This window comes from Pelodiscus sinensis, chromosome 3, assembly GCF_049634645.1.
Source record: "Pelodiscus sinensis isolate JC-2024 chromosome 3, ASM4963464v1, whole genome shotgun sequence".
In the NCBI taxonomy this organism is placed as follows: Eukaryota; Metazoa; Chordata; order Testudines; family Trionychidae; genus Pelodiscus; species Pelodiscus sinensis.
The window spans coordinates 130,950,580-130,972,609 of NC_134713.1; the positions used below are offsets into that span (position 1 = coordinate 130,950,580).

The following is a 22,030-nucleotide window of genomic DNA, read 5'->3' on the forward strand; positions in this document are numbered from 1 at the left end:
CTTCCTCAGTGAGTCCTCTTATAACTTTCTAGTCCCTTAGGGTGTGTCTACACAGTAGGGCTTAACTCAAAAGCTAAGCAAATTGAGATATGTCAATTGCGTAGCTTATTTCAAAATAGGGAGCATCTACATAGCACTTATTTTGAAATAGCACAATCTTCCTGTGACATGCCTTACTCCTCCTACAATGAGGGTTACAGGAGTTAGAGAAAGAAGTCCTCTGGCTTGACCATATTTCAATATTATTTTGAAATAACTGCTTGCTTTGTAGACATGGACTAAATTATTTTGAAATAACACCAGTTATTTAGAAATAATGTTGCTGTGTAGACGTACCCTTAGTCACGAGGCTCCCAGCTCAGCCTTAGCAGGTGATTACAGAGTTCTACCATTTGACACTGTCATCAGCTGTCCTCTTCCATGACAAACCAGTTCTCCTGGGTGGGAGTCAACCTATTATGCAGGGTCTTTAATTTTGGATGGTCTATTGTACAAAATCAGTGCCCCTCTATATTCAGTCCTCTGTGCTGCTACCAGGGGGAATTTCAGTGTGACATGGAGGTAAAATGACAATAGAGTGGACAAAGGGCAGCACACTCAAAATGGAGTTTGCAGAATGACACATGCAGAACATTCAGAATCTTTCACATCATTCTTAAATTATACAAATAGACTTCCCAAATGATCACAAGGTCAAATGGCCTTTGGTGTACCCAGGGTAGCACTCTTATCAAGACAATCCACAGTGTTGTTTTCCCTCAGCCTTGAGTTTGGAGTGGTCCATATGGTCCATGGAAGTGCTCCCACTCAGTAAACACACCAGTTAACACCTTTAGCAGAACATACAAGATTGTATTGCTCTTGAGGAGTATGTGATGCTAGAAGGGACTGCTGAAAGATTATGGAGAGTGGGGGCGAGAGGGGCAATGCATTAGAAGGTGGCAAAGGGGAAGGTAGAGACCATGCTGGGGGACCATCCCATCTCTAGCCTATCCTCCATCTCTCGGTCACAGAAATATTTAATGGAACTACTGCTGGAAAAGTTCATGTTTGAATGGAAATAGTAATAGAGAGGTAGCCGTGTTAGTCTGATCTTGGTAGAACAAAAGGAAAAAATACAAAGCACTTTAAAGACTAACAAGATAGTTTATGCTATCATGTGCCGAAAGTGTCCGTCTGCTTTGTACATTGGACAAACGTCTCAGACACTTCGCCAAAGAATCAGTGCCCACAAAACAGATATTAGACAGGATCACAAAGAAAAAACAGTTTCTTGCCATTTCAACCAGAAAGGACACCATCTCAACAACTTAATTACCTGCTTCCTGCTTCAGAAGCCTTTTAAATCTGCACTTGAAAGGGAATCCTCTGAACTGTTATTCATGCTAAAATTCGACACTCTACGCGTGGATCTCAACAAGGACTCTAGCTATCTTACCCATTACAAAGATAGCTTCCCCAATTATCACCTCTAATACCATTAGCTCACAGACATTTACCTTCACCCCGCACCCCCCTTCTGTTCTGAAATTTGATTTGTCATTTTCATATGTGTTCATTTTTTTAATTGTATCCTTTGGTATATATGGTTGTGACTATTTTCTTCCACTATTTGAGCTGAGGAAGTGGATCTGGCCCACGAAAGCTCATCATCTAATAAACCATCTTGTTAGTCTTTAAAGTGCTACATAGTCCTGTATTTTGTTACTTCAAAGAGACTTTAACACCAGATTAGAGAGAGAAACTTCAGAAGTTTCATTCATGCTTAAATTCCACACGTTATGAATGGGCCTTAATAAAGATGCTAATTACCTTACACATTACAAAGACAGCCTTCCCACCTATTGCTAGTCCTAGTAACTCCACATTAGCCACTCATTGACTTACAATAAGCTATTTCCTCCTTCCCTCTCCCTCGCACAACCTTCTGTTCTAAAATCTGATTTGTTAGTTTATAATGTGTTCACTTCATTGTATTCCTTTGTTATATATGGTCATGCCAATTATCTTTCAGAATATGATCTGAACAAGTGGGTCTGGCCCATGAAAGCTCATCACCTAATAAACTGTCTTGTTAGTCTTTAAAGTGCTACATATGTTTGAATGGAGTTTGTTGACAATAAGTTTTAGACAGGCAGCCAAAGGTAGGTAGATAGATACATACATACTGGTTTGGAAGCCTGGTTTCAGGCATCTAACAAACAGCAGGAGCAGAGACTACGTACATTCAATTGTACGCCAGGAAGCAAGCAAGATTCAGGTACAGAGCAATCTCAGACCATAGAAAAAGTCTATTTGAGAGCTGCTTTGTGCAAGAGACACAATTCTATGGATATAGAAATGCAGAACAAACCTGATTAGACAGGATACATGAGAGGCAGGCATCAAACAATTTGAGTCCTCAACTTGGGATGCTCTCCTTCACCTTCTTGTGGCATTCTGCTAAGTGGACATTTCTTCTTTTACCAGAAGCTGGGAATGGGCAACAGGATGTGTCACTTCATGATTGTCCGTTCTGTTCATTCTGTTCTGCCCTCTCGGGTACCCGGCATTGGCCACTGTCGGCAGACAGGATACTGGGCTAGGTGGACCTTTGGTCTGATCCAGTGTGGCCATTCTTATATTCTCCATGGCTACGTCTAGACTGCAAGCCCCTTTCGAAAGAGGCTTTTTCGAAAGATACTTTCAAAAAAGCCTCTTTCGAAAAAGAGCGTCTAGACTGCAAGTAGTTCTTTCGAAAAAGCAAGCCACTTTTTCGAAAGAGAGCACCCAGGCAGTCTGGATGCTCTCTTTCGAAGAAGAGCACTTTCGAAAAAAGGCGTTCTTCCTTGTGAAATGAGGTTTTCTGCCATCGAAAGAAAAGCCGCGTTCTTTTGATTTAATTTTGAAAGAACGCGGCTGTAGTCTAGACGCAGGGGAAGTTTTTTCAAAAAAAGTCTACTTTTTTCGAAAAAAAACCTCGAGTCTGGACACAGCCCATTTGATTTGTTAATTGACAAGACTGTGGCAGAGGATGCTGCAGTTTTTAATCACAAACTCTACTCACACATGATTTGTTTTATCTGTTGTGCTCTTTCTAAAAGATGTGATAGCTCAAACATAAATGATCAGCAGGGTGCGGTAATTACCTGGGGAGGGGTTTCTTTTTGGCATGTGTTATGCAGGAGGGGCTCTGCTGGCCTTAAAAATCTAAGAACCCCTCTTTCCTTTCTTTTTCCTAATGATTTCTCTTTGGAATTATGAGCTTTCTTCTAGAAGCAGTACACAGCCAGCTGGGGACGGAACCTTTCCTCTTCCAAAAGCAGGTCCTCTCTAGGCAGGGCAGACAGACTCAGAGAATCCCTAGCTTATTTGTGAGCCAGAGTGCGCTGGGTGGGGAGAAGGTAGTAGTGGCATAGCCAGGCTGTATGTGATGTATCATAAAGGGTTGGAGTCTGTCACCTTTGCTCTCACTGGTTTCATTGAGACTGCTCACTTTCTGAATGAACAAAACCAAACCACCTTGCTCTCCCCCCTTCTCCAAAGCCCCATCCCGCTCACTCCATTCCCCTTCCCTCTGTCGGTCGCTCTCTTCCATCCTCCCTGACCCCGCTCATTTTCCCCAGGCTGGGGAGGGCCTAATTTTCATTGGGTGTTCAGTTGAAAACTGGACCCCTGGAAATCCTCACAACAGAGAATACTCACTGCAGTAAAATGACCTTACTACACTCATTGTGAGCATGGGAGACTGAACTGGACCCCAACATACAGAGGGAAAGATCCCAGTAGCAGTCACAAATATTGGCTCTAGCAGAACTGGAATGTGAACCAATGACTGGAAACCACAAGACTAAGACGATACGTGAATCCAACCTAGGTTAAGTAAGGCCCAGCTCCAGTAACTTGGAAAAGAACAGGGAGGCATAATGTACTGAAACAGGGTTATTTTATTTCAGTGCAATACAAAGAAATAGTAGCTATTTTGCTTTGAATGGAAACATTTGATTCTAAAAAAAGCAGGTGAAATACATTCCATGTAATATGAGGAATCCTTGGATATCAAAGCAGTGAAAAATTGCTGGATATGATACCCCTGCGTTAAAAATTAATATTTACAATTATTTAAAGCAATGTGGATTTCTATTTGATTTAGTGTTATATCATTGGCAACTTAGTTTGCAGCATGGCCCGCTTTCAAACAATACCGTGGCCTGCTCAGTCACTTAGTAATGTCTTCGGGCTCCAAATGTACGCTGCAGCAGCAGAGTTCTTCTGTAAAAAAAAATCCTTTTTTTTCTTCCAAGTTAGCACATCAGCTCAAGTCAACCAGGTGTGCTGAACGTTGGTGACATTCAGTAATGATGTAAACAATGGGCCAAGTTCACAATTAGATAACACCAATTCATTGTATTAAGACTACAAACAAAATTGTAAAAAAAATAAAAAAAATGCTGCACTACCCTTCAGCCTGCTGAATCAAACATAACACTCCTCAGTTTTGGACTCTAAATAATAATGTTCTACTTTATGTTGTTCTGCTAAAACTGGGTTAGGATAGGTCTTGTCTACTACAGTAGAAATAATATCATTTTCTTAAACAAAACCAGTACTGACTGACATAGTGGTTTTCCACGAGTTGTTTTGCCCCATTGACAGATTCAATTGTGTTACAAATACAAACACTAATAACACAGGTATTGCTGTGAACCAAGCCCATTGTTTGAAGGAAGCACATTTCTTGCCAGGTTTAAAAATGTATACAATAATTGCTTAGATTCATTAAGAACATGTTCTTATGTATAATAAGTTATTAAAATCATGTGTTTTCTTGACTACACTTTATACAAACACAAAAATAACAATGGTTAAACCATGCAATAAGATGTAGCATTCTTAAAAAAACATTATGTTTTATTTTCTAAGTATTCTCATGTTAAAGCATTTACACTGCATAGGCATTTGTATAAGGGTATAGAATAATAAAACTTATTAAATATACAAGCATGCAGCAATTGCCGTGTGTTCATAGTTTCTAGAAATGACTACACATTAGTTTCCTCAAATATAAATTGGTAATCCAAAATAGACTTTGCAACTACTCTCTTTTGCAGTGGCAAAATTTTATATTCTCACGTGTATGTTGTAGATATTGACCTATACAACAGGCCTAAGCTATGCCACTATCTATATGTTATGTGTGTCTGTAAATATGTGCAATGGATATTAATTTTCGAGTAAGAGAGACAATGAGAAGTTATTCCTTCTCACAAGTAGAGCTTGGAGACTACAAAATGCTTCAATTAAGTAAATAAAATATTTAAGCATATTTACTGTATTCTCCTTAGAGATTAACATTGCAGCCTTGTCACATATCTAGCTACTGCATAAGCTAGCCATGCAGTTTTCAAAATAAGTTTAGACAAATTTACTATATGATATACTAGTCCATGGTAGCAGGTGGAGTAATAGGTTTATTTATACAGTACATATCATTATTGCCCAGTAAAATTCACAACGGATGCCTATTATTTTGAAGCTATATGTGTAGCAAAAGTAACACACATTGTCATTTAGCTGGGAGAATGCTGAGGAGGTACAACAGACACTGGTTGCTGTTCTCTCTCCAGTAAAAGAAATGTCAAATAGTATGTCTTCTATCAGCAATGTTTAGTTTATAGGGAGAATCACTGACCTTTGGCTTGAAAAACGTGAGATTTTGAGTGCTGGGGGGTAGATATGGCCTCGATCCCTGGCATCACTCTAGCGCCCAACAAATTTTTGTCTGGGCATGTTGAATATTTTTCCCATTGACTGGCTGATTTAATGACAAGGCAATTAGGCTGTAAGTCATTACTGATTGGTGGCATCCACATGTTAACCAATGGACAGGGATGTCCCTATTTTTCACACTTCCAGCATGCGCGTGTCTGCGCACGCACCACATTTGGAATCTCAGATAGGCACTTGGGCACATAAAACTTTCAGTACCATGACCAGCTTTGTACAACATACAGCAGCTTGCAGTTCACTCCCTGCCTCCTGCACCTCAATGACCTTACCAAGAAGCAGTTCATAGAATTTACGGTCAGAAAGAGTGACCAAGTCATCTAGTGTGTCCTTCTATGGGCCATCAGCACCACCTAGAACCCACACACTAAACCCAGCAACCAAAATTAAACCAAAGAATGACACCTCACAGGAGGCTAGACTGCTATTTGCCACAAGGAGAGACTACGAGGGACTGAAGTGCACCAGTGCTCGAGGCCCCTGCGGTGGCAGGGATATGATGAACACATAGTAAGAGGCTCTTGACAAGAAAATTGCACCCACACACTGAAAAGGAAGGTTAAAAACTCCCAGGTCATGGCCAACCTACCTGGGAGAAAGTCCTTTCCTGACTTCATATATGGCAATCAGACCTGAGCATATGAGCAAGAACAAGGCCCTGAGAGAGAACTTGCTGCCACTTCAGAGCCCTACCCTGTCCTGTCCAACGTCCCATCACCAGCTGAGATCATCTCTGATTGTTCAGAGGAAGGAGACCAAAAGAACCCCCTGACCACATTGTGTATAAGTGTGTGTGGAGGAGGGGGGAGGAGAGAAATCCCTTTCTGACCCCTACAACTGACTATTTTATGCCTTAAATTACTAAAGCTCGTGCTTCAAGACATAATCCAGAAGGAATTTCCAGGACTGCTGTGCCCTACCCTTACACTTTAAGTGGTTCATCATACCACCCCTCTCATAAATTTGTCCTGCTTGCTCTTAAAACTAGTTAGGTTGTTTTCCAAACACAATTGCTATTAGAAGACAGTTCCAGAATCTCACCCCTCTAATAGTTACAAACCTTCTTTAGGGTCAGACATCTTCCCCTATAGCTTTACAGATAAATGTTATAGCTGCCATTTCTACCTGAAAAATTAACATTTCGTTCACCTGCAAAAGTTAGCTGGTCTTCCCTCCCAAAACTCATTGTTTTAAATGATGATGCAAATGAGCACACAGATAGTCCTGAGCTTGATTTAAAATATATATTAATGTTAAATGATCTGGGAGCCCAGACTGCCCTCTGCATTACCTTCTTTTGGTCAGTAAAGGTAAACCTCATCTACTCTGGGAATTTCTTAAACCCAAAGAACCTAGGGCATCCTCGCAGACAAAGGAGACAACCATCTAGGGTGGGAAGGGGGGAAAAGAAGATCTGCAGAAGCTCTGCAGTTTAGCTTTGAGAATCTGGACTTCAGTGCTTAGGACCAGCTTCTTTTTAAGGTATTTATGCACCCACTGAAATCAACAGGAGTTAAGCCCAAATCCTCAAAGGTGTTTGGTGCCTGAGTTCTTTGCTCTCCTGCCCTCCTTCCCCCAGCAGAGATTCTGATCCATTTCCACCACTTCCTGCAGCACTTTGAGCCACCACTGGGAACCAAAAGGGAGTGCAGGGTCTGTGCACCTCCCATCTTGCTCTGTTCCTCACTAACCACCATCACCCTATTTCATACTGGAAAAAGGAATTATGGTGGCACCATACCTCTCAAAAACCCCTCCTTTTGTCCCAGAATTAACTACTCTTCACACATTTGGTGTGCTAATTTCTGATGTAAATCATTTTCTACAGTACAAGAAGAATCACAAGAGTCAGGTCCCAGGAAGACAAGAGATTTATACGAAAGGATGGGACATCACATGATTCCAATTCTTTGAATAATAAGTTGTCACCCCTCCCCACCAGTTTGGATCTCTGTCACGTGTTGGTGCCTTGGCAGGTAGAGAGGGTTGGGATGTCATGTGCTTTCTCTTCTCTTCTGACAGTAGATTATTAACTATGACATCAGGAGCCGGGAAGTGAGTTACAGAACCCTGAAGATCTCTAGGAGCTGAAGGGATGAGAGAGAATTTTGGTGGCAAGAAGTGGGAAGCACCCACTGGAAAAAAAAATGATATCTCTATGGGCACATTGATTTTCTGTCACATTTCTTAAAATCTGCAAAAGATCTTCAAGTACAATTGCATTTAAAAACAAAAGCTAGGTTATTTCCCACTTACAAAACTGATACCTAAGCATAGAAATGCATATTAAACTGTTTTATGATTTGTTAGTCAGTCACTGAAAGCAAGCCCCACAAAGTCAGCTGAGAAGTTGCCTCACATTCTGAATGCCTCAGAAAATGCCATCTTCAAAGTGAGCTTCATATTTTTTAATTTTTAGGATAAATACCAATTTCCCCTAACACCGGTTGGGGTAAAACTTACCTTCTGACAGCTTTTGACAGTCACTTAGGCCAACAATTAATTTTCAAATTGCACTTAACAGAACTGAATTCCATGGAGTATAATGAAGTTGCATTTGCTTAATCACAATCAAAAGTGTTTTGAACCAGATTCAAGATGGCATTGAAAAATAAACAACATTAAACTTTCCCTGCTATTTTTATTTTGAACGTTAGGCTAAATGTAACCCAAGTGTTTCAATGCATCTGTAGTCCATGTACCTGCAGGACAGAATGCATCTTACATCAAAATCTGAGCTAAGGGGTGGACTGAAATCCATTTTAGGGAACAACTGGCAGCCTCCCCCTGCATGTAGTCTTTAGATTGATCCAAAGATCATTTCAGTCAATGATAAAACTCCCACTGACTTTCATGGTCTTTGGATCACGCTCTAAATGATCTTGGAAGAAAATTTTTCTAAATTTTCTCTAAAACTCTGGGATACCGAATGTGGGCATTTAAGATAGGGGTTCATCTGCTGCAATTGACCATGGCACAAGTTTCATTGTATAGCATAATAGCATGTTGCCATTAGTTTGAAAAACATCAAACTTCCATGCAGCATAATTAAATACTATGAGATTTTTCTATACTTGTCTAAACTCTGTTTTGAAAAGTTTTTTTTTCTCATGCTAGTCTGGCAAGCTTGTAAGGCATATGTGCAAGGTGATGATGCAAAAGCAACCAGATCTGAGAGTGTAAAATCTGTATGTACTACACAGCAATAATTAACATACAACATAAAGTCAAATGTTAGAAACCACTGTACAATATCAGTGTAGGTACTGTAACAAAAACCATTCTAGGATGAAAAGTTGAATAAGGGTACTGAGGTACTCAGGAGGCCAGGCTCTGAATTTCAATTGTATCCAAGATTTGTTCAACTTTTACATAAATTCAAATGAACAGAGCAATAATGATTAAATAAATCAAAGTTATAGGCAAAGGTAAGGAAAGGAAGAAACAAAATACAGTGATAAAAATTAGCATCTGAAAATATATGTTTTTTATCAGTACATCTTAGGCTATAATGAAATAGCTGTATTAATTATAAAGTCCATGGGATTTAAGATAAATTATTCCCTACATAAGGCTATTGCAAGTCAGGAGCAGATAAAAGTAAATTAAACATTGCTCAAGAGGACATTTATCATGGACTTCAGTTTGAAGAACTAGAATAGCCAGCTGATGTCTTCCTACTGTATTGAGAAAGGCAGCTCTATTTGAGGAAGTATGCACTACAGTCACAAAAAAGTAGAAGTCTTAAGTCTGGATTCCTTCTTTAATTAGGGCTAAATGGCAAGAAAATTCCAATTAGTGCCAATTCCTGCAGTTTTTATGTATGCAAAAATCCCATTGACATTAACAGAGGTTATATGTACGTTAGGAATGCAGAAAATGGTTAGATTTCAAAATGAGGATTTTAAAATTTCCAACTTGTTTCTCAGACTCATACTTTGGGCCTGTCATACAGAAGGACTTTAATTGGAATGTGATTTTGGGAACGTGATTTTGGACCCTGTATTATTGATGATACTGGGCCCAAAAATGACCCTCTTTGAGGATAATATGGTCAAACATGCACTTCTTGTAAAACATTTCAGACAAACTTTGGGCCTGATCTTGGTAGGAAACAAGCAAGGATACCCATTGTAGCAGCATGGGACTTGTATAGAAGCAGGCACGAAGAGTAGCCATGGAAACTTCCTCATGTTCCACTGGATTCTTAAGATTTATGTGCACCCTGTCTCCCTCCTACATAATCCCATTTGCTTTAAGTAAAAAAACAGAAAACAGTGTGTACTGGAGACAGAAAAGGGCTGTGACCAGCCAGATCATTAAGTTCCAATGCAGGATGTTATAGAGACAAGATGGGTGAGGTATTATCTTTTATTGGACCAATTTCTATTGGTGAGAGAGAAGCTTTTGAGCCACAGAGCTCTTCCTCAGGTTTGGGAAAGGCACTCACAGCTAAATACCAGGGGGAACAGATCCTTTCACAGTTAACCCAAGTAACAAGAGATCATTCATGGAGGGATTCAGGGAAGACACTGGATTTATGGTTTATTACAACTATCTGTAATCCACTAACCTTTCTTTGTCCTATGATGGTAGAGGTATTAACTGCCCATTTCTTCTTTAATGGTCTCTTTCATCAATAGAAGTTGGTCTTTATCCACCATTTGTTTCTCTAATATCCTGGGACCAACATGGCTACACCACTGCAAACTAATGTGCAAAGTAGCTGTCTATGTGTGTGGATTTGCTTCTCCCACAAGCTTGAAGAAATTGTCCTGGTATTGTGGCTTCTGATTGGAGTCTAGTATTGGAGGAATACCCTAAAAGTCAGGAATATTTTGATTTGAGATTTGCATCATCATCTCATAACAAAGATGGGGCAATTTGTGAAATTTACATTCAAAGCTGAGTTGCCATTTCAAACACCCCAAAGTTGAAGTGTGTTAATATACAAGACTTTGATTTGGGTCCAGCTCTTGACGACAGTTTTGTCTTTTTGTGACTCTAGCACTATGTACTGAATTATAAACATTGACAATACATAGATCTTTCATCTTTTTTAGCAAGCTGTTTTTATGCTTCAGTATTAAGCACACAATTTTAGCAGGGCTTCACAAAAGAAACAATTAAATAAAACCTTGTCTATGAATAAGGCACTAGTAAATGTTTGCAGCAAACAACAATTACAGTCTATATTCTTTAAGAATAAAACTGTTCTCTTTAGAAAAGCCTTTGTAATATGACAGAGTTCAAGTGAGTTAGAGAAAGTGCATCTTTTGGACCGTGCTTATGAGGTCTGTGAGAAACTACTACCTGCAAATTCCTAAAACATGCTATGCAGTGATGGTGCTCTACAGAGCTAAAGCAAAAGGAAACAGTGGTCCTGATCTCGAATGAACCAGTGTAAATTAATATGGAGTTACTTCATATTTACTCTGGTGTAACTGATATCAGAACCCTGAACTATAATAATATTGACCCAGAAAGAATAATTAGTTATTATCCCCTTTGATGTGTTCTAAAACTATTAACATTTCTTTTAAACTCCTTGTTTCTTCTATTTAAAATCCAAGGATGCACTTTATCTTTTGGCTCACATACCATACTAAAGCTTTCTGCATTTCTTTGGAGAGGCTGTCATTTGAAACAGCTATATATTAAAATCATTAGTAGATGTTTTATACCAAATGAAATTTGTGCTTGCCAGTCCCATGGTAGAATGGCTGACCATTATTTACTGATTCAAATCATTTAAAAATAAACCCTTCTGTTCATAAATCAGACAGTTCATAAAAAATCCAGTGTATTTTTTTTAAAAAACAAAAACTTGTACTTTAATGTATTCATTCTACTCTGGATGACTGAAGCACACAAATTTGTTCTTCAAGCCCACAAGAATCGACTTATATCATAATGGGCCAGTATGTAACTGTGATTACTGCTCAAAAAAATCTATCAGATAAAATTACTGCTTCTCTGTCATTCATTTGGTATCAGAATTACAAGGTCAGTGGCAGTCTCCCCTCCCCCACTGTCATGAAATCATTCCCTCCTGCTTTGAAAACAAATGTCTTGGCTTTCTCATTTGACAAAGTTTTGCTCCATTGACATTTCCCATTATTTGAATAAAATGTCATACCAAAAGTTCAATATATTCCTAATGCAAGGGTGGAAATATATCAACAGTTAATGATTTTCATCTTTTTATGTGCTATTGCCAGCAGAAGCTATAAGTGCAAACTCTGGAATTTTCAGCTCTTCTGACCTTATGCAAGGACTTAATATGACATTTATTCCAAGATATATGATTGTCTGTAAGATATGCCTGCTCTTGGTCCCTCATTGAAATTCTGCAAATACACTGATTTGACTGTAAAAATGATCTTCAACTTTGAATATTCTGGATGAAATTAATTGCTGGTGTAATTTCTGAAGTCAGTGAGACATGGAGATACACCCAACCTTTTTTTTTTATAGTTAGTGTCTTAAAAAGTAAATGAAAATGAAGCGCTTGAGGAATTCTCCCACAAACTTTATACAGATATAAAGAAGAAAAGAAATACAGAAATTCTGTTCCACAAATGCCTCTCCTTCACAGCATTTTGGATTATTTCTCTTTGAAAGATTTTTTTCCCCCTACGCATCTTCTATAAAAGTCTGAATATGCAGTGTGCTGTAGCTTTAAGGCTTTGGGGAGCAAAATGCTGGTTCCTGAACTGCATGGCTTGATTTACTGTGTTGACCATGAGTGATTTGTTGTTCACTTTTAGGGCTGTGCAACATATTTTTCATGAGGCATAACCAGACAGATATTTGAAATGTTGGTATTTCATTACAACTTGCATAATACCTAAAAAATTGCCTCTCAAAAACACAGCCATTTCTGAGTAAAAATGAGACATGTTCCCTCAGAAATAGTTCTGTTTTTAAAGTGTGGCTTGACTCTGAAAGTGACTGCAAAAATGGTATAACTGGGTACTGCCTGTATTGTCTTCCATATCAAATGCGCTCACGTAAAATTCTGGGTTTTTTTCTGTCAACTCGCACATTCAAATTCAGATGCGAGTCAAGCTTGGCTTTTCATATAGCTTCTGCAAGGCATATTTAAAACCACCACCACCCACCCCTCCTCACAGTTATTTCTTTCAAAATATGTTCTCAGTGACACACAGGCACGTGAAATCAGATTGGATTTTAGGAAAGAATTCTGTTGATGCACAAGAATTGGATCACTTTCATAGTTCAATTTCATGTGAACTAGCTAAAAGACAATTTTTGGTCAATAATCAAAGCACATGCAATCTCTTGACTAAGAATGTACCATTTTTGCAGTCATTTTTTAGGACAGAATAATACATTAAAGCGTAGTTCCTCAGCTGGTGTAACTCAGTGTCACTTTCTTGAAGTCAACAGACCTATGCTGATTTGCACCTTCTGAAGATCTGCCCCCAAGTGACAGCATCGAATTTCATTTGAACAGAATTCAGTTAACCAATAAAAAAAAAAATCAAGAAATTGAATGACTTGTTATGACACAAAAACAGTTTCACAACAGGATAGTATTCTTGTTTGTTTGTTCACCTTGTTTCTAAATTAACAAAGCAAAATTTGTCAGGTGTGAAATCTAATACAGGTTGAACCTATCTACTCTGGCAATATTCGTGGTCCAGCATGATTTTAGTTAGTTGGTTGTCCATGTATCGTGAGTGTGGCCAAGTTTACAGTCATCTCATAAAGTTTGTTTACAGCCACCAGTGCTGGTCTCAGTGTTCTGTGCTGTTATTTAGCTCTAATTTACCCCTAATTGTCTTTTAAAAGCCCAGTAAGTAGTGGAAGTGTGGATAATGCTGCTAGGCAATACTGACCTCCCATGGTCCAGTAAACTCTCTTGTCCCAAGGGTGTCCAAACAAGAGAGGTTCAACCTGTAGAACAAAATTTTCACTAAACGATTGTATGGCTTTGCACAGCCCCTTTACCTTTTTCAGAAAGTAGCATTTATGGGTTTGGGAGGGGGAACTGCCTCACTCTTGAGAAATACTTCACTGGGAAAAATATTGTATAGCTGACAAGAAAAGACAGCCCTTGACCTTTATAATAAAACATCCTTAGAATCTAGGGATTTCATCATTAGAGACACATTGGTATAATAAGGAATAACCATGTGGGTAAATGGAATTATAATTAATACATTTCTTTAAATGTGTTAGGTAAGAGGTTTGGGTCAAGGGATTATAGTGAAAGTTTGTTTGGAGTAAAGAAAATTTATGGTATTATTAAGAGATGACAAGGAAGCAAATAGCTAGCTTCAATACATTTTGAGAATGGTGTGAAAATGTAATTTGATATTGATATCCAATTACCTGTTCAAAACTATCCAGATCGGCTTCGATGGCCATATACTTGGAAGGAATGATTTACATGAGAGAATACTTGCTTAAACTTGTGTCTTTTGGGTTATGGGGGATGTCTGTGCTCCATTATGTATCAATAGCAGCTGGTTTTAGAATGACATTTCTTAGCTCAACTTTCAGTTCTGCCTCAAGGTTCACACTAACCAGGACGGGAGGTAGGAAAAGTTCTAAAACTGAAGGAGAGGAATCAAAGTATGCTTTGAAATTCAAATGTGGAAAATCAATGCCGAAGCGTAAATGACATTCAATGTCAGAAGTAACAAGTTTAAAAGTTGTAAATAATTCAATATAGAGAATATAGTTTAGAGAACATTTTATATAAGTGTGCTTTTTTCTAAAAAAATTTTTTTGCTCCTTTTTTAGTCTCTTATCTGTAAATGTGAAACAGGGTTACAACCCCAATGTATTTCTTCATTCATCAGACAATAAAATAGTCTTTTTAATTCATGGCAGTCTTATTTGCCACTGCTTTGTTAAGTTTGTGGTTTAAGCAGGTTGGAATTTTTGTTGGTTGCAAACTTTTGGCATAATGTGAATACCAGTCCCTTTCAAACACGGCTTTAAGTTGCTTAATGATGCTTGTGTTGTTCCCCACCTCCGCTTGGTTGATAACAAGGCCAGCGCCAGCATTCTGAGTAAAATCATTTCCCACCCAGTCAAAATTACCTATAAATAAATGAAAAGAATACATAATGAGACTGTAACATAAAAAAAGCCAATTTCTCAAGGGCAATCCAACAAAACGCAGTATATCCTCCCACTTCCACCCCTCATTCTCCAATACATTTACAGGAATATGTATTTTCTATGATAGCTTAGGAAAAAGTTACTTATCTGAAGTATGCTGCAATTCACTTCTGTATTTTTGTCACCTTTGCTCAGTCTGAAACCAAAGCAGATATTTGGCGCTCCTCAAAACTGAAGTTCCTCTCTCCTGTTCCTAAATATCATATTATCTGCCTCCATTTCCCCACCATCACCGCCAAGGTTTGAAACGTTACAAGTTGAATAATCAGTTTATAGCAGACTGATGTAAACTGTGGCAGCTGCATAATTCTCAGATGAACTATGTGATCTTTTATGGATTCCCAGATGAGAGACATTATTTTAGGAAAAGAGCAACTCTACCCTCTCCGGGCAAATGGTATTGGGATAATCTGCTGCATGAATTTGAAAATAATAAATGTTTTAAACCTCGGTAATAACAAGGGCAACTGGATTAATGGGAAATAGATACAAGATATACAAAGAGACTGAAACTTTTGTATATTTTTATTCATGATTCACTGGAATTGCAATAATTCCGTACGTCTAAATTCATAAATTATATCCAGTATTTCGGAAAATACACTATTACCGCTGGTGGTCGTCTTTCAGTGCTGAATTCTCAAACATTCATAAAGAAGTTAGATATTCAATAGCAGACATCAGACAACACTGATCTCTGAGAAGATTAACATATGTATCCAACTCTACATGACCTGAGACACCTCTGTATGGAATACAACAGCAATCTCTGTAAGAGGATTGGGTTGAAAACATTTCTGTGTGCTCATAAATTTGTACAGATTACTTTAAAGTTTGTAAAACTTTAAAACAGGAAGCTAAGCCTTTTCCTCCTCCAAAATAATAAACATTTTCACACTATGCTCTGAATCAAATGTATCACTGAGCCTTTGACCTGCAGAAAATGGAAGAAAAGAATTATTGATTTAAATCCTGCTTTTGCATAAGAGTCCACTAGAGTGGATCCCTGAATCCTAATGGATTGCGTGGAGCCTGTGAGACTCTGTAAGGACTCAGAGATCCATGGCACTGAAGGTCAATTCAGGACTGGGGCCATAGCACTTCCCAGCAGAGTTCTCTGTAAGCTGAGCACTTGTGCAGCTACTTGGGGAGAGATTCCAATGTCGCCGAGCTGATTAGCAGAGCACCCACAGATAGGTTTTGTTTCAACTGGCGGTGCAGAGTCACACATGCCTTGGTGCACATACAAAATGTATTCCACAGATGGATGGGAAAAATCCCCCCATGGATGAAAAAGATTAGAGGGAACATCGCTTCCCAGCACTTCATAATTCCTTACACAAAGATACTCATTACCAAGCGTAGGGAAACAATTTGCATTTTTATTGAAACTGCTTTCCCACTTAGTGCTGGCCCTGGTCTCTGCTATGAACTTATGCCGGTAAAATGATGTCACTCAGAGGTGTGGAAAATTCACACCCCTGGGTGACGCAGATATACCAACAGTTTTCGTGGTGTAGAGATCTCTCTGTTGATAGGAGGGCTTCTCCCATTGACACAGTTATTGCCTCATGGGGAGGTGGAGAAAAAAAGCTCTCCTGCCAATTACCTATGCAGTGTTACTGCAGCGTTGTAAGGCGAGGCAAGTGCTTGCTTTCTTATTTAGACATATGCAATAGGTTATACCTGCTTACAAGTCAGCAGTCACAATCTTTTTCAAATGCTGTTAATGAAAGTACACTTGAACTATAATTCAAATCCCAAGTGGCTCCTCTAACAAACTATGCTGAGAATGAACAGGAAATTTATCCGAGGTTAAATGCGCAGCATTCGGCCTTTTGTGCACAGTCTCTAGTTTCATAGATGTTGTTTATGTTCCTCTTTATTAATAATTGCCCCTTTGATAGCTAAGATTCTCCCATTTAAACTTTTTCAAGTTGCAAATAGCTAGCCATACTCATAATAGCTTAAGAGTCTGATCCTGCAACACGTATGGGAGTTTTCCCATTGACTTCAACAGAAAAAGGATCAAGCTGTAAAATAGAAGTCCAGAGCAGACAGCAGTTTAAAGTAGCATGAGCTGCTCTGTGGTGTAAGGGTCCCAGTGAGGCAGCTGTGGGCTGGATCTGGCAGCTTGGAGGGCCAGATCTGACCTGCTGGCCACATCTTGCCCATGTCTGATCTAAACCCATGACTCACCATCAGATTGCATGATTGCCCCTTACAGAACCAACACGGGTGGGTCACGCAGAATTTATAGCTGAGGAGAGATTTCATTATGTCTCAATATATCATTACTGTTTTGTCCTCTTTATCGGAGTAGGTTTTTTAATTTGTAGGTGCCAGGTCTGAACACAACAACAGTACAATGGAAAGCTATTTCACTCCAAAGCACAAAGTAAACTTTCAGCTGCAGAGATTTTGTAACACAGCTCGTCTCAATTTTTTCATTTCTTTTTCCATTTGCCAGCAATCTACTTATACACTCTTTCTGTTCCCTGAAATCTTGATTGTTAGTAGCAGAGGCTTTGTAAAATGTTGTCAAATTGCATAGAAATGAGACAAAATTTCACAGAAGGGCCTTCGAATGGAACAAGTGTCCACCTCGCCCAATATCCTATCTTCTGACAAACAATAAGAAGTCCTATGGCACTGACAAAGTGGGTCTTTGCCCATGAAAGCTTATGCTCCAATAAATCTATTATTCTATAAGTTGCCACAGGACTTCTTGTTGTTTATGCAGATTCAGACTAACATGGCTACCCCTCTGATACTTGTCTTCTGACAGTGGCCAGTGCCAGCTGTATCACAGGGAATGAATAGGGCAATTTTCAGGTGATCCATCCTCTGTCTCCAGTCCTAGCATCTGACAGTCACAGGCCTTAGAGATATCCATTAGATAGGGTTGCATCCCTTACCATCTTAGATAACAGCCATCGATGGACCTATCATCCATGAACTTATCTAATTATTTATTTAATCCAATTATAATTTTGGCCTTCACAACATGTTCAGGCAATGAGTACCATAAGTTGACTGTGCTGTGTGTGAAGAAGTATTTCCCCCTCCCCCCGCCGCCTCATTTTGTTTGTTTTAAACCTGCCTATTAATTTCATTGGGTGACTCTTGGCTCTCATATTATGGCAAGGGGTAAATCATAGAGTCAAATAAATGTAGGACTGGAAGATTATTTAGTCCTGTCCAGCCATTTAGTCCCATCTACTACCCCACATCAGAGCACTGTTATCAAGAAGCAGCCCCGTGGGGCTGCTGGCTCCCAGGCTTTGAGGGCTGGAAGTTGACAGCATCACATGGGGCCAAAAGTGGCAGTGGGAGGGTGGGAAGGTTGCCAGCTCCCGGTCCACATGGACTCATGGGCTAGGAGTCGGCAGCCTCACATGGGGCTGGAACCCCTCCCCCTTCCAGCCCCATGTGAGGCTGCCGACTCCTAGCCCATGAGTCCACGTGGACCGGGAGCTGGCAGCCTCCTACTGCCACTTTTGGCCCCATGTGATGCTGTCAACTTCCAGCCCTCAAAGCCTGGGAGCCAGCAGCCCCACGGGGCTGCTTCTTGATAACAGTGCTCTGAGTGCTCTGTTAGCAACTTGATTATCCAGAGGTCCCACTGATTGGTTGGCAGGCTTTCTGCTACTGATGTGCTTAAAAAATCCTTTCATTGCACAGAAGAGTTAGTGATTAGAGCATTTATCTTTACTGTGTGTAAGTGCACATATGCTATGCCTGAATTTGGAGTAAATTAATATCCCACGATGCCAATATATCTAATCCTTAACTGCACAATCAACCTTCATTTGTTTAAAGTCAACATTAGAACAAAAGCAGCATGATCATCTCTGTGATTACGTGCTAATTGGTTCAAGTAAGATTTGATTTTATCACCATGGCTGACAATCCATGCTGTATTATTCATTCCAGGTGTAGAACAAAGTACAGACTAGGTTCTTTACAGATGGCTAGGAAGAAACAGTGTCCATACTTTACTAGCTTAAAATCTAAGAGGACAACAGGCACAAGTGGAGGATGAGGGGAAGGCAAACTCTTGAAAAGTAATGTAAGGATGTTAAAAAGTTTTGTTTTGTTTATCCTTTTCTATATGTTCTGTGAGGAGCGTGTGCATAAAGAGAAGAAGTGTGTTTTCAGGAGAGATGAAGGAATTTTGGATTGGGTCTGGGAGGAAGTTCCAGGTGTATGGAACAGCAGAGGAGGTCCAGAGAAGAAATACAATGATTCAGGAGCTGCTGTAGTGGATTATATCAGTGGTCTAGCTAGAATCCAGAGAAGTATCTTTTCCTCTGATAGTGGCCAGTCTGAGACACTTCAGAAGAAGATGCAAGAACGTAGAAGTGGGCAATTACGGAGTAACTTGCCCATAAAGGAAGATTTTTCCTTTTGGTTAGAGGATGGCTTGTGCCCTGAAGCATGAAGGTTTATATCCCTTCCACACTTCTGAATCCCCGGTCAGTTGTAACTGCAAATGGAGGCAATGGTGTAGTTAGTTGGCGGTGGGTGGGGGGACTGAGCAGAGCAGGGGTGGCGTATGGGTGGGGCCACATGCTGGGGATCTTGTTTTCCCAAGTAACAGCTTCACTCACCGCTCATGCATGACCCTAAGGCTTTTGTACAACAAGGTAGTGGCAACTGGCAATGACACTCACCCAAATGGAAGGGACTGAGGCAATGAGCTCCGGAAAGAAGAATAGTCTTAGTCACCCTTATTTACAATACAAGAACAAGGGGACAGCCAATGAAAGTGCAAGTCAGGTAACTGAAAACTTCTAAAAGGATACGCTTTATTCACAAAACACATGCATAGCCTATGGTAATCATTTTCACAAGATGCTACTGAGGTGAAAAGCTTAGCAGGGTTCAAAAAGCAGTAGATGCTTATATGAATAGAATAGCTTGAATTACAAGAGTAATGATATTAAAAATGAAAGTAAATAAACTTGTGTTTTATTAAGGGTATAAAACATCAAACAGAATGGGTATTAGGAAGAAACTTTCCTGAAAGGGCAGACTGTTTCATGAACATCTGTTGCAGAGTTTTCTGCTCCTTCCTCTTAAGCATGAACATCTGGTATTGGACGCTGCCAGAGTCTCTAGGATACTGGAGGAGACAGACTGCTGCTTGGTTTGGATCTGGCAATTTGAATGTTCTTATGACTCAGAGAGGCGTGTCCTTATGGAAGACCATGGCAAGACTCTGCATCAAGTTTGGCTCAGGCAAGATTTTGGATTTCAGGCTACACCAAATCAGTTGACATTGAGCTTCAAGAGGTAAGTCAACCACTAACTGAACGTGAAAGGAACTTCAGTGATCTACCGCTTTCTTAAGTCAGTTACTTGAGATGTGCCCTTCATTTTTAGGGAGAGGGGAAACTGCCTATGAATTAAAAAGTAACAGATTTTCACTCATGGGAGGTTAATAAATCCAAGAATGTAAATTTCCATCCTAAATAACTTATAGCACTTGCTTTTTCTTCAAGGATTATTTTACTAGTACATTTCACAAATATTTTGTTCAAAATAAATGTTTACACTTCGCTACATACATACATTGTTCAAATATTCACTTACCCTCTGGACAACTGTCCTGGATTGAAGTGTCATTAGAGGAGGTTTTGGAACAAATAGAAAAACTTAACGTGAACAAATCACCGGGACCAGATGGCATTCTCCCAAGGGTTCTAAAAGAACTCAAATGGGAAATTGCAGAACTGTTAACTGTGGTTTGTAATCTATCCCTTAAATTGGCTTCCGTACCTACTGACTGGAAGATAGCTAACATGACACCAATATTTAAAAAGGACTCTAGAGGTGATCCCGGCAATTACAGACCGGTAAGTCTAACATCGGTACCGGGCAAATTAGTCGAAACAATAGTTAAAAATAAAATTGTTAGGCACGTAGAAGAATTTGTTGGGCAAAAGTCAACATGGTTTCTGTAAAGGGAAATCATGTCTTACTAATCTATTAGAGTACTTTGAAGGGGTTAACAAACATGTGGACAAAAGGGATCCAGTAGATATAGTGTACTTAGATTTTCAGAAAGCCTTTGACAAAGTCCCTCCCCAAAGGCTCTTGTGTAAATTACATTGTCATGGGATAAGAGGGAAGGTCCTTTCATGGATTGAGAACTAGTTAAAAGACAGGAAACAAAGTGTAGGAATACATGGTAAATTTTCAGAATGGAGAGGGGTAACTAGTGGTGTCCCCCAAGGGTCAGTTTTGGGACCAATCCTATTCAACGTATTCATAAATGATCTAGAGAAAGGGGCAAGCAGTGAGGTAGTAAAGTTTGCGGATGATACTAAACTGTTTAAGATAGTCAAGACAGAAGCAGACTGTGAAGAACTTCAAAAAGATCTCATAAAACTGAGTGATTGGGCAACAAAATGGCAAATTAAATTTAATGTGGATAAGTGTAAAGTAATGCACGCTGGAAAAAGAAACCCCAACTATACATATAATATGATGGGGGCTAATTTGGCTACAACAAATCAGGAAAGAGATCTTGGAGTTATCATGTATAGTTCTCTGAAAATGTCCACACAGTGTGTTGCGGCGGTCAAAAAGGCAAATAGAATGTTAGGAATTATTAAGAAAGGGATAGAAAATAAGACCCAGAATATCTTACTGCCCCTGTATAAAATGATGGTATGCCCACATCTTGAGTACTGTGTACAGATGTGGTCTCATCACCTCAAAAAAAGATATCTTGGCCTTGGAAAGGGCTCAGAAAAGGGCAACTAAAATGATCAGGGGTTTGGAACAGGTCCCATATGAGGAGAGGCTAAAGCGACTGGGACTTTTCAGTTTGGAAAAGAGGAGACTGAGGGGGGATATAATAGAGGTCTATAAAATCATGAGTGGTAAGGAGAGGGTGAATAAAGAAAAGTTATTCATTAGTTCCCATAATGTAAGGACTAGAGGACACCAAATGAAATTACTGCGTAGGAGGTTTAAAACTAATAAGGAAAAGTTCTTCTTCACACAGCGCATAGTCAACCTGTAGAAATCCTTGCCAGAGGAGGCTGAGAAGGCTAGAACTATAACAGAGTTTAAAGAGAAGCTAGATAAATTC

General features: G+C 39.4%; 1 protein-coding gene across 11 annotated transcripts in view; it reads right to left on the reverse strand.

The window, feature by feature from the left end:
* Positions 1–3,908: 3,908 nt before the first annotated feature.
* Positions 3,909–22,030, reverse strand: part of PLD5 (phospholipase D family member 5) — a 235,978-nt gene continuing 217,856 nt past the window's right edge. For 10 of the 11 annotated variants that reach the window (XM_006135188.4, XM_014579599.3, XM_075924841.1 and 7 more), the window contains one exon: positions 3,909–14,844. In XM_006135188.4, the coding sequence (XP_006135250.1) occupies positions 14,618–14,844 (227 nt within the window). In that variant the 3' untranslated portion in view covers positions 3,909–14,617. Of the gene's footprint in view, positions 14,845–14,864; positions 15,860–22,030 lie in introns of those variants that run through there. The other variant, XM_014579601.2, reaches the window with a different exon arrangement.